The sequence below is a fragment of the Anomaloglossus baeobatrachus genome, chromosome 6 (assembly GCF_048569485.1).
Source record: "Anomaloglossus baeobatrachus isolate aAnoBae1 chromosome 6, aAnoBae1.hap1, whole genome shotgun sequence".
In the NCBI taxonomy this organism is placed as follows: Eukaryota; Metazoa; Chordata; class Amphibia; order Anura; family Aromobatidae; genus Anomaloglossus; species Anomaloglossus baeobatrachus.
The window spans coordinates 492,077,499-492,091,834 of NC_134358.1; the positions used below are offsets into that span (position 1 = coordinate 492,077,499).

A 14,336-nucleotide genomic window follows, 5' to 3' on the forward strand; every position below is an offset into this window, starting at 1 on the left:
GTAACACTCTGGGCAACAGTGCCAGAGGAGGAAACACATAAGGGAACTGAAACTGCGACCAATCCTGAACTAAGGCGTCTGCCGCCAGAGCTCTGTGATCTTGAGACCGTGCCATGAATGTTGGGACCTTGTTGTTGTGCCGTGACGCCATTAGGTCGACGTCCGGCATCCCCCAGCGGCAACAGATCTCCTGAAATACGTCCGGGTGAAGGGACCATTCCCCTGCGTCCATGCCCTGGCGACTGAGAAAGTCTGCTTCCCAGTTTTCTACGCCCGGGATGTGAACTGCGGATATGGTGGAGGCCGTGGCTTCCACCCACATAAGAATCCGCCGGACTTCCTGGAAGGCTTGCCGACTGCGTGTTCCCCCTTGGTGGTTGATGTATGCCACCGCTGTGGAGTTGTCCGACTGAATTCGGATTTGCTGGCCTTCAAGCCACGGCTGGAACGCCTTTAGGGCAAGATACACTGCCCTTATCTCCAGAACATTGATCTGAAGGGAGGACTCTGTCGGAGTCCAGGTTCCCTGAGCCCTGTGGTGGAGAAAAACCGCTCCCCACCCTGACAGGCTCGCGTCCGTCGTGACCACAGCCCATGATGGGGGAAGGAAGGATTTCCCCCCCGACAGAGAAGTGGGGAGAAGCCACCACTGAAGGGAAGCCTTGGCTGCCCGTGAAAGGGAGACTTTCCTGTCGAGGGACGTCGACTTCCTGTCCCATTTTCGGAGAATGTCCCATTGAAGAGGACGCAGATGAAACTGCGCAAAAGGAACTGCCTCCATTGCTGCTACCATCTTCCCTAGGAAGTGCATGAGGCGCCTCAGAGGGTGTGACTGGCCTTGAAGGAGAGATCGCACCCCTGTCTGTAGTGAACGCTGTTTGTCCAGCGGAAGCTTCACTATCGCTGGAAGAGTATGAAACTCCATGCCAAGATATGTCAGAGACTGGGCCGGTGTCAGATTTGACTTTGGAAAATTGATGATCCACCTGAAACTCTGGAGAGTCTCCAGAGCAATGTTCAGGCTGTGTTGGCATGCCACTTTAGTGGGTGCCTTGACAAGCAGATCGTCTAAGTAAGGGATCACCGAGTGTCCCTGAGAGTGTAGGACTGCTACCACTGCTGCCATGACCTTGGTGAAGACCCGTGGGGCTGTCGCCAGGCCGAAAGGTAGTGCCACGAACTGAAGATGTTCGTCTCCTATGGCGAAACGCAGGAAGCGCTGATGCTCTGGTGCAATTGGTACGTGGAGATAAGCATCTTTGATGTCGATTGATGCTAGGAAATCTCCTTTGGACATTGAGGCGATGACGGAGCGGAGCGATTCCATCCGGAACCGCCTGGTTTTTACGTGTTTGTTGAGCAGTTTTAGGTCCAGAACAGGACGGAAGGATCCGTCCTTTTTTGGTACCACAAACAAGTTGGAGTAAAAACCGTGACCCTGTTGCTGAAGAGGCACAGGGATCACCACCCCTTCCGCCTTCAGAGTGCACACCGCCTGAAGAAGAGCATCGGCTCTCTCGGGGGGCGGAGATGTTCTGAAAAAACGAGTCGGAGGACGAGAGCTGAGCTCTATCCTGTAACCGTGGGATAGAATGTCTCTCACCCATCGGTCTTTTACCTGTGGCAGCCAGGCGTCGCAAAAGCGGGAAAGCCTGCCACCGACCGAGGATGCGGTGTGAGGAGGCCGAAAGTCATGAGGAGGCCGCCTTGGGAGCGGTTCCTCCAGCGGTCTTTTTAGGACGTGACTTAGACCGCCATGCATCGGAGTTCCTCTGATCCTTTTGAGGCCTTTTGGACGAGGAAAACTGAGACCTTCCCGTGGGCCGAAAGGACCGAAACCTCGATTGTACCTTCCGTGGTTGAGGTCTGTTTGGTTTGGACTGGGGTAAGGAAGAGTCCTTTCCCTTGGATTGTTTAATGATTTCATCCAATCGTTCACCAAACAGGCGGTCGCCAGAAAATGGCAAACCGGTTAAGAACTTTTTGGAAGCGGAGTCTGCCTTCCATTCACGTAACCACATGGCCCTGCGGACTGCCACCGAATTGGCGGATGCTACCGCTGTACGGCTCGTAGAGTCTAGGACCGCATTAATGGCGTAGGACGCAAACGCCGACGCCTGAGAGGTTAAGGACACCACTTGCGGAGCAGATGTACGTGTGACTGCATTAATCTGCGCATGACAAGCTGAGATCATCTCTAACATTCACGTCAATATCTCTACACTGCTCCTCAGAAACCTATTCAGAACGATACAATTATATTGTACTGTATAAGACACACACTGATGAACTTTCTTATATTAGCAGGATTATATAGGCGCCGTCCATAACTAGGTCTGTCCCCATGATCAACACTTCATCCACTTCCGTTGGTCATCCATTCCACAGACAATCCCCGAACATGACATTGGGTAGGGGAAACGAGGGAGTAAATCTCCTGCCGTGCTCCAAGACTCAGCTCGGGCATCTGCACCCTCCATAAATTACATCCACAATCATTCATCGCTAATGTCCATTAGAAACGGGGGCGTCTCCATGACAGAACCCCCAATACCGGCAAAAAACACTTCCTCTTCAGCGCTGGCGGAGCTGTACGGTTAGTGCTGTACACATTAATATGGCACAATCTCTATAACCCAACATTAAGGATATCTGCAGCTTATACTCACTTCTTCAGAGTTTTGGCTCCCGACGATGAATGTGGTTGGAGGTAGAATGGAATTTTATTGAATTTCGGCATATTTTTCTACAAAATAAAATATACAGAACACCTTTACCATAGTACATACAAGTGATTTACAGAACAGCAGGTTACAGGGACTGATCTGTTCTGCAATTAGCAAAAACAGTGGTAAAAAGGAAAACAAAAAAAATCAAAGAATAGAGCAGACAGACTTAATAGGCCAGATTCATCAAGATCAGAATTGTGCACGCTTGTCTTGATGAGGACGCTTATCTTGATGGGCTGGATTCACACACTCCAATTCATAAAGAGGCACATGAATCAGGAGCACCAGATGAATAGAAGGCCCCTTGTGCGCCTCGTCACAAATCCTACTCAGATCCTGATGAAGGTTTGTGGCACAGTGAACGCTGCCACACATCATGAATTTGACGAGCATCGTTCACCACCCCACCATCCTGTCCCAATGTCACCTACGCGTACTTTGGCAGAGTCGGGCGAAAATGTTGTGAGAATGTGGAAAGTTGCAGAATTTTAAACAGCTAGTTGTACCAAAATTATGCAATTTTTAGGTCAATATACTGGCGTAAAGCTTTGTTGAATCAGGTCACTACTTTCCTGCCCACCTCACACCACTAGTCAAAAAACTCCGTCAATAATCACCATACATGAGCTTGCAAATCAAGAATTCCTTAGGGGGTGAAAACAAAACCACCAGAAGGAAAATAGTGACAGAGACAAGATATATAGATAAATTATAATAAATATTTTATATATTTTATGTTAAAACAAAATTCATGTAAAAATATAAAAATCACAACGGTGATGTCCAATAGCAGCAGAATGAAAAGTGCCGATACAGATAAGACCATGTATACCACTAATCAGTATAGCTAGCAATAGAGTGCATGCAGTAGTGCATGGGATGGCAGAGGATGTACTATATGGAGTAGTAACTCCTAAAATAAGGGTGCCAGTGCAGAAGCATCCAAAATATATCCAACATTGTGGTAGCAAATTAGTTACATAGATACCTTAGTGGATGGTCAGATGTAGCTGCCTGCAGTTAACCCCAACGCGCGTTTCGTCCGCTAGAACCTTCATCAGGGTCCTGGTGAGGAAGTTTCTAGCAGATGAAATGCGCGTTGGGGTTTAGTGGCAGGCAGCTTCATCGAACCATCCACTAAGGCAGTGTTCCCCAACTCCAGTCCTCAAAAACCACCAACAGTGCATGTTTACAGGATTTCCTTAGTATTGCACAGGTGCTGGAATCCTCTACTGTGTAAGTGATTAATTTATCACCTGCGCAATACTAAGGAAATCCTGAAAACATGCACAGTTGGTGGCTCTGGGGGACTGGAGTTGGGAAACACTGCACTAAGGTATCTAACTAATTTGCTACCACAATGTTGGATATATTTTGGATGTTTCTGCACTGGTACACTTCATTTAGAAGTTATAACTCCATATAGTTCATCCTCTGCAATCCCATGCACTCTATTGCTCGCTATACTGATTATCTATAGTGGTATACATAGTCTTCTCTGTATTGTCACTTTTCAGTCTGCTACTATTTGGGACATCCCTTTTGTGAGTTTACATTTTTGCATGATTTGGTTAAAAAAATTTCCTGCTGGTGGTTTTGTTGCCACCTCACACCACGCCTAGGTGATAATCCTCTTTTCCACTCATCACCCATCAAGCTCAATTCTGTTCCTCACCTAGTCCTGCTCACAGCCGGCCACAATGCCTGAGCCAAAGTCCAGAGATCAGAGAGACTTGCACTGTGGTGGAGCTCGGCTAAAGCAGAATAGCCTAGATGGATACATTGTTACAAACTCTTAGCTCTCCATCTTAGGACTGAGAAGACAGAAAATAATGTCTCCATTCCCTGAGAGAAATCAGAGATCTTAAAAATGGGGCAGAGCTGGTTAGGAGTAAAGGAGGCTGCAGTACATGTGCGGTCAGTGAAGAGAAAAACAGCAACAAGCCTGATGTGCAAAGTCTATAAAGTTGGACTATGCTGCAGAATTTTACATGTCCAGTTCATGCTCCTTTACAAACTCCTTTCAACTGCTGTTCTGCTCGATCCCAATTCTATAGTCAACAATCTGTGGATGGGACTATCCAGTATAAGTGAGGGGGTAGAAGGCAGACAGTTGCAGACATCCTGTTTAAACTGAGTTTAGGAAATTTCGCTGAGCAGCAATTACAAGCAACTTCTAAATGGAGCATGAATAAGAGAAGTTTAATTACGCTAACTATTCCAGTACATTGGTTTGTGATGAGAGTGGTACTTACATCAACAGTAATATCAACTACCCACTGTGGAACAGTTTCATTAAGAAGCATGGATTCAGTCTCTCCACCAGAATCTCTACAAAGTAACCTACAAGAGACAAGCGGATCACATTACATGGCTTCCATTTACCTTATTGTAGTATTTATGATTATTTATTATTATAGCACCATAAATTCCATGGCGCTTTACAAGTGAAAAAGGGTACACATAAAACCTAGTACAACAATCATTAACGGTACAAAACAGACAGGTATAGGAGGAGAGAGGATCCTGCCCACGAGGGCTCACAGTCTACAAGGGATGGGTGATGGTACAATAGGTAAAGACAGAACTGGTTGCGCAGTGGTGTACTGGACTGAGGGCTATTGTAGGTTGTAGGCTTGTCGGAAGAGGTGGGTCTTCAGGTTCCTCCTGAAGCTTTCCACAGTAAGGAGAGAGTCTGATATGCTGGGGTAGAGCGTTCCAGAGTATGGGGGATGCACGGGAGAAATCTAGTACGCGATTGTGGGAAGAGGCGATAAGAGAGGAGTAGAGAAGGAGATCTTGTGAAGATCTGAGGTTGCGTGCAGGTAGGTACCGGGAGACTAGGTCACAGATGTAAGGAGGAGACAGGTTGTGGATGGCTTTGTAGGTCATGGTTAATGCTTTGAACTGGAGTCGTTGGGTGATGGGAAGCCAGTGAGGGGATTGGCAGAGTGGCGAGGCTGGGGAATAGCGAGGGGAGAGGTGGATTAAGCGGGCTGCAGAAATCAGTATAGATTGGAGGGGTGCAAGAGTGTTGGAAGGGAGGCCAGAGAGCAGAAGGTTGCAGTAGTCGAGGCGGGAGATGATGAGGGCATGCACTAATGTTTTTGCTGATTCTTGGATAAGGAAGTCAAGGATCCAGGAGATATTTTTGAGTTGTAGTCGGCATGAGGTGAAGTGGGCTTGAATGTGCAGCTTGAAGGATAGAGCAGAGTCGAGGGTTACTCCAAGGCAATGAGCTTGTGAGACTGGGATGAGTGAGCAGCCATCAACTTTGATGGATAGGCTTGTTGGAGGAGATGAATGAGGAGGAGGAAAGACAATTAATTCTGTTTTGTCCATGTTAAGCTTTAGTAATTGTGCAGAGAAAAAGGATGAAATGGCAGACATTGTGGGATTTTGGTTAGTAAGGTGGTAATGTCAGGTCCAGAGAGGTAGATCTGAGTATATATAGCATAGAGAGGATGCTGAAAGCCATGGGATTCTATGAGCTGTCCCAGGCCGAAGGTGTAGATGGAGTTGTCGTATGGTAGATCTTTAAAATTATAAAAATAAAAATCCACATATATACACTTTTCTCATATATAATATCAAATATAGATGACATACCTAAAAAGAGTGCGCCCCCCAGCTTCCCCAAAGATTACTGGAGTATGAGGCGGCACTTGGAAGTAGCCATTGCCTTTCTGTATCCTAGTCTCCTGCTCGCCGTTTGCCACTGCACATGAAATACACAACAGATCATTGAATGTCAATGTCCTCCATGAGTATGCGGAATATCTAAATCCATTATAAAGACAGACCAGAGGTTCCTCACCGTGATTTACTTCATTCTCCTCTTCCTCCATGGGGTTTATATGAGTTCTTGGCCAAAACTCTAGCAATGCTTGTAACAAAAGTCCCCCAAGGTTCACTGCAAAACCCAACATGTCACCAAATGAAAGTCCCTCTAACAAAAATATCACAAGTAACCAGGCATGAGCCTTGTTTCAGCTACACTCTTACATTTGGGATCGGAGCCATCTGGACTGCTGAATCCGGCATCTTTGGCAGACACCCACGCTGCAAAGCAATCGCTCTCATCCAAAGTGATGGTCAGCATCTGTCAAAAAGACGCAGGGTCCAACGTGACGGTTGCAAATAAAACTACAAAGGTGTTCGCAAAAGAAGCTGCTTTACATAAGTGCTACTAAAATCCATATCTTATTGCATACATAAAAGTCAGGTGATGGTCTCAACGTCTCTCCTGCTGCAGCAATGACCTTGTCCCAAAAGATGGACTTCTGAATAGCTGCAGCCAATCACTGAATAACCTGCTGATTGCTGCCACCTTTGTGTAGAGACCAGCAGGGAGCACAGGAACCAGAGGGGCAGGAAGGGACGGCATTATGTCTTAAGGCCATTTTGAAGGGACGGCATTATGTCTTAAGGCCATTTTGACCAATAAAAATAGACAACATAAAAAAGGTCTAGTGGACAATCGATTTATTGTTTGTTTGTTTTTTTCTTTTTGGAATATGACTAAAGAACTCTGTGTAGCACTGGGTCCACTGAGAAAGCAATGACTGATGGGTAGGAATAATGGAGGGGCAAACAATATATAATACCTACCCCGGTTTTCAGATCAACAGAGAACCAGTTTGGGACATAAACCATCTTAAACCTCTTTTTAATTTCTTCTTCAAAATCCACTTTTCCCAAATCTTCAACTTTACAAGCCTGTAAATTATACAGATGTGAGTGCACACAAATCAATGGCAGGAGAACGATGCTCAATTAAAGGGGTTGTATGAAAGTAGGAAATGGAGCTTGTTGTGTGAATCAGCATCACTGCCAGCGTGTCTCTATGGATTGTGACTAGTACGGCTGCCCGGTCTCATTCAGATTAAAAAACAGCTTTTTAAAATACAATATGTATGGTATTAATAAACCTGTGCAATGCTGAAATCAGACTACTGTACTTCACTTTTAGGTGCTCCACTGAAATGTCCATTATACCCAGTTGCCTTTTTGCTTAACCTGTCACAAGGTTTTCTCCATATAAAAGTACAGCCATCACCTGTAAGCAATCTGTTACAGCATTCTGGTATGCCCTATGTATATCCCCAATCCGTTCTGCAAGGCAGAAAAAAAACGGATTATTGTGTACTCACCGTAAAATCGTTTTCTCTTAGCCATCATTGGGGGACACAGGACCATGGACTATGGGTGTCATGCTGCCTATCCATAGGAGGACACTAAGTAGATGCAAAAGCATAGCTCATCCTCTGCAGTATACACCCCCTAGCCGGGCCAGGCAGCCTCGGTTTTAGTACACAAGCAGTAGGAGGGGAAAAAAAAAACAAAAAAACAACAGTACAAAACGTCTCAACAGAGGCACATGAGAAAAAGAGTCATAACCAAATAAGGTACTGAGAGAACCAAGGCCCAACAGGGCAACAGGGTGGGTGCTGTGTCCCCCAATGATGGCTAAGAGAAAACGATTTTACGGTGAGTACACAAAAATCCGTTTTTCTCTGCCTCATTGGGGGACACAGGACCATGGGACGTCCTAAAGCAGTCCATGGGTGGGAAACATAAAAGAAGACAACACAACCCAAGGACTAGGAACCAGTCCCAGACAGCCTGGAGCGCCTACTGAGAGAGGTGCTCTACTGCAGTTTGCAGAATTTTCCTGCCCAGATTTGCCTCAGTTGAAACCTGGGTATGGACTCTGTAATGCTTTGAAAACTTATGTAGGCTAGACCAGGTCGCAGCCTTACACACCTGTTCCACTGAAGCCTGATGCCGAATGGCCCACAAAGCGCCAACTGCTCGCGTGGAATGAGCCCGCAGCCCACTAGGAATGGGCTTGAGTTGCAAGCGGTAGACGTCCTGGATCGCAGAGCGAATCCAGCGAGCCAGAGTCGCCTTTGAAGCTGCCTGTCCCTTCTTAGGTCCCTCAGGAATGACTAACAAAGAGTCAGTTTTCCTAAAGGGGGCTGTCCTGGATATGTAATATCTGAGAGCTCTGACGAGGTCTAACGAATGCAGAGACCTTTCCACCCTATGAACCGGGTGTGGACAAAAGGAAGGCAGAACAATGTCCTCATTCAAATGAATCGGGGTAAGAACCTTTGGAAGGAAATCCGGAAGGGGGCACAGAACCACCTTGCCCTGGTGAAAGATCAGAAAAAGCTCGCGGCAAGAGAGTGCTGCTAGCTCCGAAACCAGTCTGATGGACGTAATTGCCATCAGGAATGTTACCTTCCAGGACAGAAGAGCAAGGGAGGATTCCTTGAGGGGTTCAAAGGGAGACCTCTGGAGACCGTCCAGAACGAGGTTGAGGTCCCATGGTTCCAGCGGCCGTTTGTACGGGGGAACTAGATGGAAAACGCCCTGGAGGAAGGTCTTGACTTGCGGTTTTTGAGCCAGGCGGCATTGGTAGAAGATTGAGAGCGCTAAGACCTGCCCTTTAAGGGAACTGAGAGCCAACCTCGCTTGCAAGCCAGACTGAAGAAAGTCGAGAATTCTGGGGATGGCCAGAGGCATAGGCTGGACGTTAGTTTCCCTGCACCATGAAAGGAAGATTTTCCACGTACGGTGGTAAATGCGGGATGAAGCAGGCTTTCGGGCGCTGATCATGGTGGAAATAACCGCGGGGGAGAATCCCACTCTTGTTAATACCCAGGTCTCAATGGCCATGCCGTCAGCTCCAGGGCTCTGGAGTTCTGATGGGAATGGGCCCTTGGGTCAGCAAGTCTGGGATGTCTGGAAGGCGCCACGGTGCGTCTGAGCATTTGTACTAATTCGGAGTACCAGGGGCGCCTGGGCCAGTCCGGTGCCATCAGTATCACCGGGACTCCCTCTGCCTTGATCTTCCTGATTACCCGCGGCAGCAGGGGTAGAGGTGGAAATATGTAAGGCAGGCGAAAGTGGTGCCAGGAGCAGACTAGAGCATCCGCGCCAATGGACTGCGGGTTGCATGACCTGGCTATGAACGCGGGTACCTTTGCATTCAACCTTGAGGCCATTAGGTCCACGTCTGGTGTGCCCCAGCGAGTGCAGATGTGTAGAAACACATCTGGGTGGATAGACCATTCTCCGGCGGCCAGGCCTTGGCGACTTAGAAAGTCTGCTGCCCAGTTCTCTACCTCCGGTATGTGTACCGCTGATATCACTGATCCCGTCGATTCGGCCCAGCTGAGGATCTTGTGGGCCTCGAGATAAGCCGCTTTGCTGCGGGTGCCCCCCTGCCGATTGATATAGGCTACAGCTGTCGCATTGTCCGATTGGATTCGAATCTGACGACCCGCTAGCAGAGGGCAGAACGCTCTGAGCGCGAGGAAGATCGCGTTGAGTTCCAGGATGTTTATGGGTAGGAAAGACTCCTGGGGCGTCCAACGTCCTTGAGCAGTGTGGTGCCGGTACACTGCTCCCCAGCCTAGGAGGCTGGCGTCCGTGGTCAGGACCAGCCAGTTCACTAGGAGAAAAGATCTCCACTTCGATAGGGATGAGGACCGAAGCCACCAGCGGAGTGCGTACCTGACTGAAGGCGTCAGGTGAAGATGTCTGTCCAGGGAGAAGGGGTTCTTGTCCCAGGCCGCTAGAAGGGCTAGCTGCAGTGGGCGGAGGTGCAGTTGAGCAAAGGGTACTGCTTCCATAGCCGCCACCATCCTGCCGAGCACTTTCATGCTGAATCGAATGGAGCGAGACGGAGGACGTAGAAGGCAGCGTACTGCTCGTTGAAGAGCGATCGCCTTGTCCAGGGGGAGATAGATCAAGCCCCGACGGGTGTCTAGGGACATGCCCAGGAAGGTGATGGATCGTGATGGGATCGGGGATGATTTGTCCAGATTCACTAGCCACCCTAAGCGGGATAGGGTGTCCACCGTGATCTGTACGCTGGTTGAGCAGTCGCGGGAGGAGGGGGCCTTGATGAGGAGGTCGTCCAAGTAAGGGAGAACGACTACTTCCCTGGCGTGAAGGACGCTCATGGCGGCCGCCATGACTTTGGTGAAGACCCTTGGTGCGGTGGCAAGGCCGAAGGGTAGAGCTACGAATTGAAAGTGGGAGTCCTGAATTGCGAAGCGGAGGAACTTTTGGCGATCTGGGGCGATGGGTATGTGCAGGTACGCGTCCTTGATGGCTATGGAGGCGAGGAATTCCCCTTCGACCATGGATGCAATAATGGACCTTAGGGACTCCATTCTGAATCTCCGTACGTGCACATGTTTGTTTAGGTGTTTGAGGTCCAGGATGGGTCGAACTGACCCATCCTTTTTGGGGACCACAAAAACAGGTTGGAATAAAACCCCCCGAACTTCTCGTCGTCTGGGACAGGTATTATCACTCCTGCTGTTTGGAGCGGGTGGATTGCTGAGAAAAAAGCTTTGCGTCGTTTTCGAGTCTTTGGGGGGTTTGAGAGAAAGAACCGACTCGGGTCCGAAATTCTATGTGGTAACCGGAAGACACAAGGTCTTGCACCCATTTGTCGTCTGAGGTGGCAGCCCAGATGTGTTGAAAGAGCCGCAGTCGACCTCCTACAATGAGTGTGTCTTCCGGGGCGCCGAAGGAGTCATGAGGGGGGAAAACGTCATGGCCGAGTCTCCCTAGTCCTGGACTGTTTCGGTCTAGGCTGCCATGACGAAGTGGGTTTCGGGAAGAGCTGAGAAGGTCGGGTCCCTGCGTAGTCCGCAGCTGGTGGCGGGGAAAGCACGGGATGTCGACCAATCAAATGAGTTCCAAAAGGAGCGGAACGAGGACTGTGGACGTCTGGTGAAGGACGTCCTGGACTTCAGCTGGGGGAGGGAGGTACTCTTTCCTCCCGTGGTGTCAGAAATTAGCTTGTCCAGACGTTCGCCAAACAAATCGGTCTGGAAAAAAGGGAAGGCCCGTGAGAGACTTCTTGGAGGCAGAGTCCGCTCGCCATTGTCGGAGCCAGAGAGCTCTACGGATGGCTATGTTATTTGAGGTGGCAAACGCTGCGCAGGTAGCAGTGTCCAATGAGGCCTGCATGAGGTACTCCGCCGCAGCGGCAATTTGAGCTGTTACCTCTGAAGGTATGAGTGAACTGGGATTCCTCAAGTGAAGTGTTAAGGGATTCTGCCGAGACAGAGATCGCCTTTGCGACCCACACAGAGGCAAAGGAGGGCGAGAGGGAGGAACCCGCAGCCTCAAAAGCAGAGTGGGCGAGGTGCTCCACCTGTGTCTGTCGGGTCCTTGATGGAGGAACCATCGGGTAAAGACAGGAGCGTCTTTGTGGTAAGGCGGGAGACCGGGGGGAGTCGACTGAGGGCGGATCAGCCCAGCCCTTAGGGGCAGGTGAGGCAAAAGGGTACCGGGACTCCATGAGTTTACGGTTACCGAAGCGCCTGTCAGGCTTCTCCCTTTGCTTTGTGAGGATATCCTGAAACTCTGGGTGATCAGCGAAAACCTTTTGGGGTTTCCTTGCCCTCTTAAAGGAGACCGCATTGGTCAGTGGTAGTGGATGGGGGATCCTCCACATGCAGAGTTTGGTTGATTGCTGCTATAAGGGAGTCTATTGCAGTTTGATCATCTGGGGAGGCTGAAACCAAGGAATCCTCTTGGTATAAACAGCATTCTCCCTCCTCCAGCTCTTCAGAAGCCGTGGAGCGTGTGGGAGAGCCTGCCCTGTGTGCTCCCAAGGGAGAGCCCGCTGGAGACACCCGGCCGTGTGCTCTTTTCCTGATCCCTGCAACCGGTGAAGCATGTGCCCGGATTACCTCAGAAGGATCCTCCATAGGGGTATCCTCAGGCTTAGTTCCGTCCAGGGACCCAGAAGGGTGTGGAGGACGACATTGTATAGCCAGCACCAGGTTCTGTGACAGTTTTTCCGTGGATTGGGACAGAAACTGTGCCCATTCCGGTGGGCTGGGAGCCCTAGGCTTTGGGCTGACTGTTGCGGCGGTGGTGGCAGGGGGGTCTTGGGGGGCTGTAGGGGCACAGGACTCACAGAGAGAAGAGGTGTGTTTACGTGGTAGCTCAGCGTGGCAGGCAGTGCAGGCTGAATAATAGACTATGTGGGCCTTAGCACTCTTAGTGCCCTTAGAATTCTGCATGTTCCTAATAGGAGTATGCCAAGAGGGGGAGCAATGCTCAGCAGAGCTACAAGTGAAGCAAGCACCTCACCGAAAATCAGCCGACGGCCCTGTCCTCAGGAAGGAGTAAGCTCTATGGAGATCTTCGCACGCTTTCCTGGGGGGGCGGGGCTTAGCGCTAAAAGAGCGCGAAGAAGTAGTCAGTGTGCCCCCCCTGCTGTGGGTAGTAAAAAACGGCGGGAAGGGAGCTTCTGATAGTTTTCCTCCCTCTAGTCAGCACACACAGCTTGTCACTCCTGGTTATCAGCCGGCTTTTCTGCTAGAGCAAATAAAAGAGTTCCTGAGCTCTGTGCCCTCCCCCTGCCACCAGGAAATTATCTGTGCAGGACTTTCTGCAAATAGCAAGTGACTTCCCCCCTCCTCCGCCCAGCAAGCTAGAGAAAAGTTAACACTGTGTGTTCAGGATCCTTGGGGCTCTCCTTGCAATCAGCAAGGGACTTTCTCATAATACATACTGTAAATGTCCTTGGAGCCTTCCATGCACCGTCTTTTCTCCCTTTGTCTGGGAAACCAGTCAGGGAGGATCTCATGTTAAACACTGCTTCAGTCCAGGCAGTGAAAATAGCAGAATCAGCTTGCTGTGTCCGGTCACACCGGTGCCATATTCAACTCAGAGCCTGCAAAGAGGGGCTGAGGAATTGGTGCCATATTCAACTCAGAGCCTGCAAAGAGGGGTTGAGGAATTGGGCTATAGGGGCACAGGCCTCTACCCTGGGCTTTGGAAAATCGGTGTCTGTGGAACCAGTCGTCCAGCCCAGGATCCAGCGTCGCAGGAGGGGGTACGTGGAGGCGACACTCCACGTTCCCGCCCGTTGATGGTAGTGGGAGATCGGTCCCAAAAGGAAACAGTCGCCTTCAAAAAATAACAAACCTTGAAAGGAAGTGCCTCCTACAGACACTAAGCTAAAACTGAGGTTGCCTGGCCCGGCCAGGGGGTGTATACTGCAGAGGAGGAGCTATGCTTTTGCATCTACTTAGTGTCCTCCTATGGATAGGCAGCATAACACCCATGGTCCATGGTCCTGTGTCCCCCAATGAGGAGTCAGAGAAAGATCTTTATAATACTCACCTAGGGGGCCTTCCGGTCCGCTGGGTGTCTCCTCTTCCAATGATCGCCATTCACCTTCCCCGATTCGTGTGGATGACGCATCCTACGTCATCCATATTGTTCTCCATCATGCTCCTGCACAGGCGCGCTCCTCTCTGCCCTGCCAAGGGCATAGCAAAGTATTGTAGTGCGCATGCGCTCCCTGGCCTTTCCCCACGCATACGCATTATAGTATGCCCTTGGTAGGGTAGAGAGAAGCGCGCTTGCACAGGAGCACGATGGAGAACAATGTGGATGACGAAGCAGGGAAGGTGGATGGCGATCACTGGAAGGGGGGGGGGGGGCCTCTGAATAAAGACCAGAGACGGCCATCATACTGGACTGCCCCCGTAGGAGAGTATAACAAAAGCCACTTTTTTGACTTGTAGAGTAGATTGGGGACATAGACATATATGAAGC

The 14,336-nt window shown here is 49.7% G+C and overlaps 1 protein-coding gene across 1 annotated transcript in view; it reads right to left on the bottom strand.

The window, feature by feature from the left end:
• WDR48 (WD repeat domain 48) overlaps window positions 1–14,336 on the bottom strand; it is a 103,274-nt gene that overhangs the window by 11,637 nt on the left and 77,301 nt on the right. The window contains exons 12-17 of the mRNA XM_075316734.1: window positions 7,341–7,448; window positions 6,735–6,831; window positions 6,547–6,642; window positions 6,339–6,447; window positions 4,985–5,072; window positions 2,670–2,746 (exon numbers count right to left, since the gene is read on the bottom strand). Of these exons, the coding sequence (XP_075172849.1) occupies window positions 2,670–2,746; window positions 4,985–5,072; window positions 6,339–6,447; window positions 6,547–6,642; window positions 6,735–6,831; window positions 7,341–7,448 (575 nt within the window). The remainder of the gene's footprint in view (window positions 1–2,669; window positions 2,747–4,984; window positions 5,073–6,338; window positions 6,448–6,546; window positions 6,643–6,734; window positions 6,832–7,340; window positions 7,449–14,336) is intronic.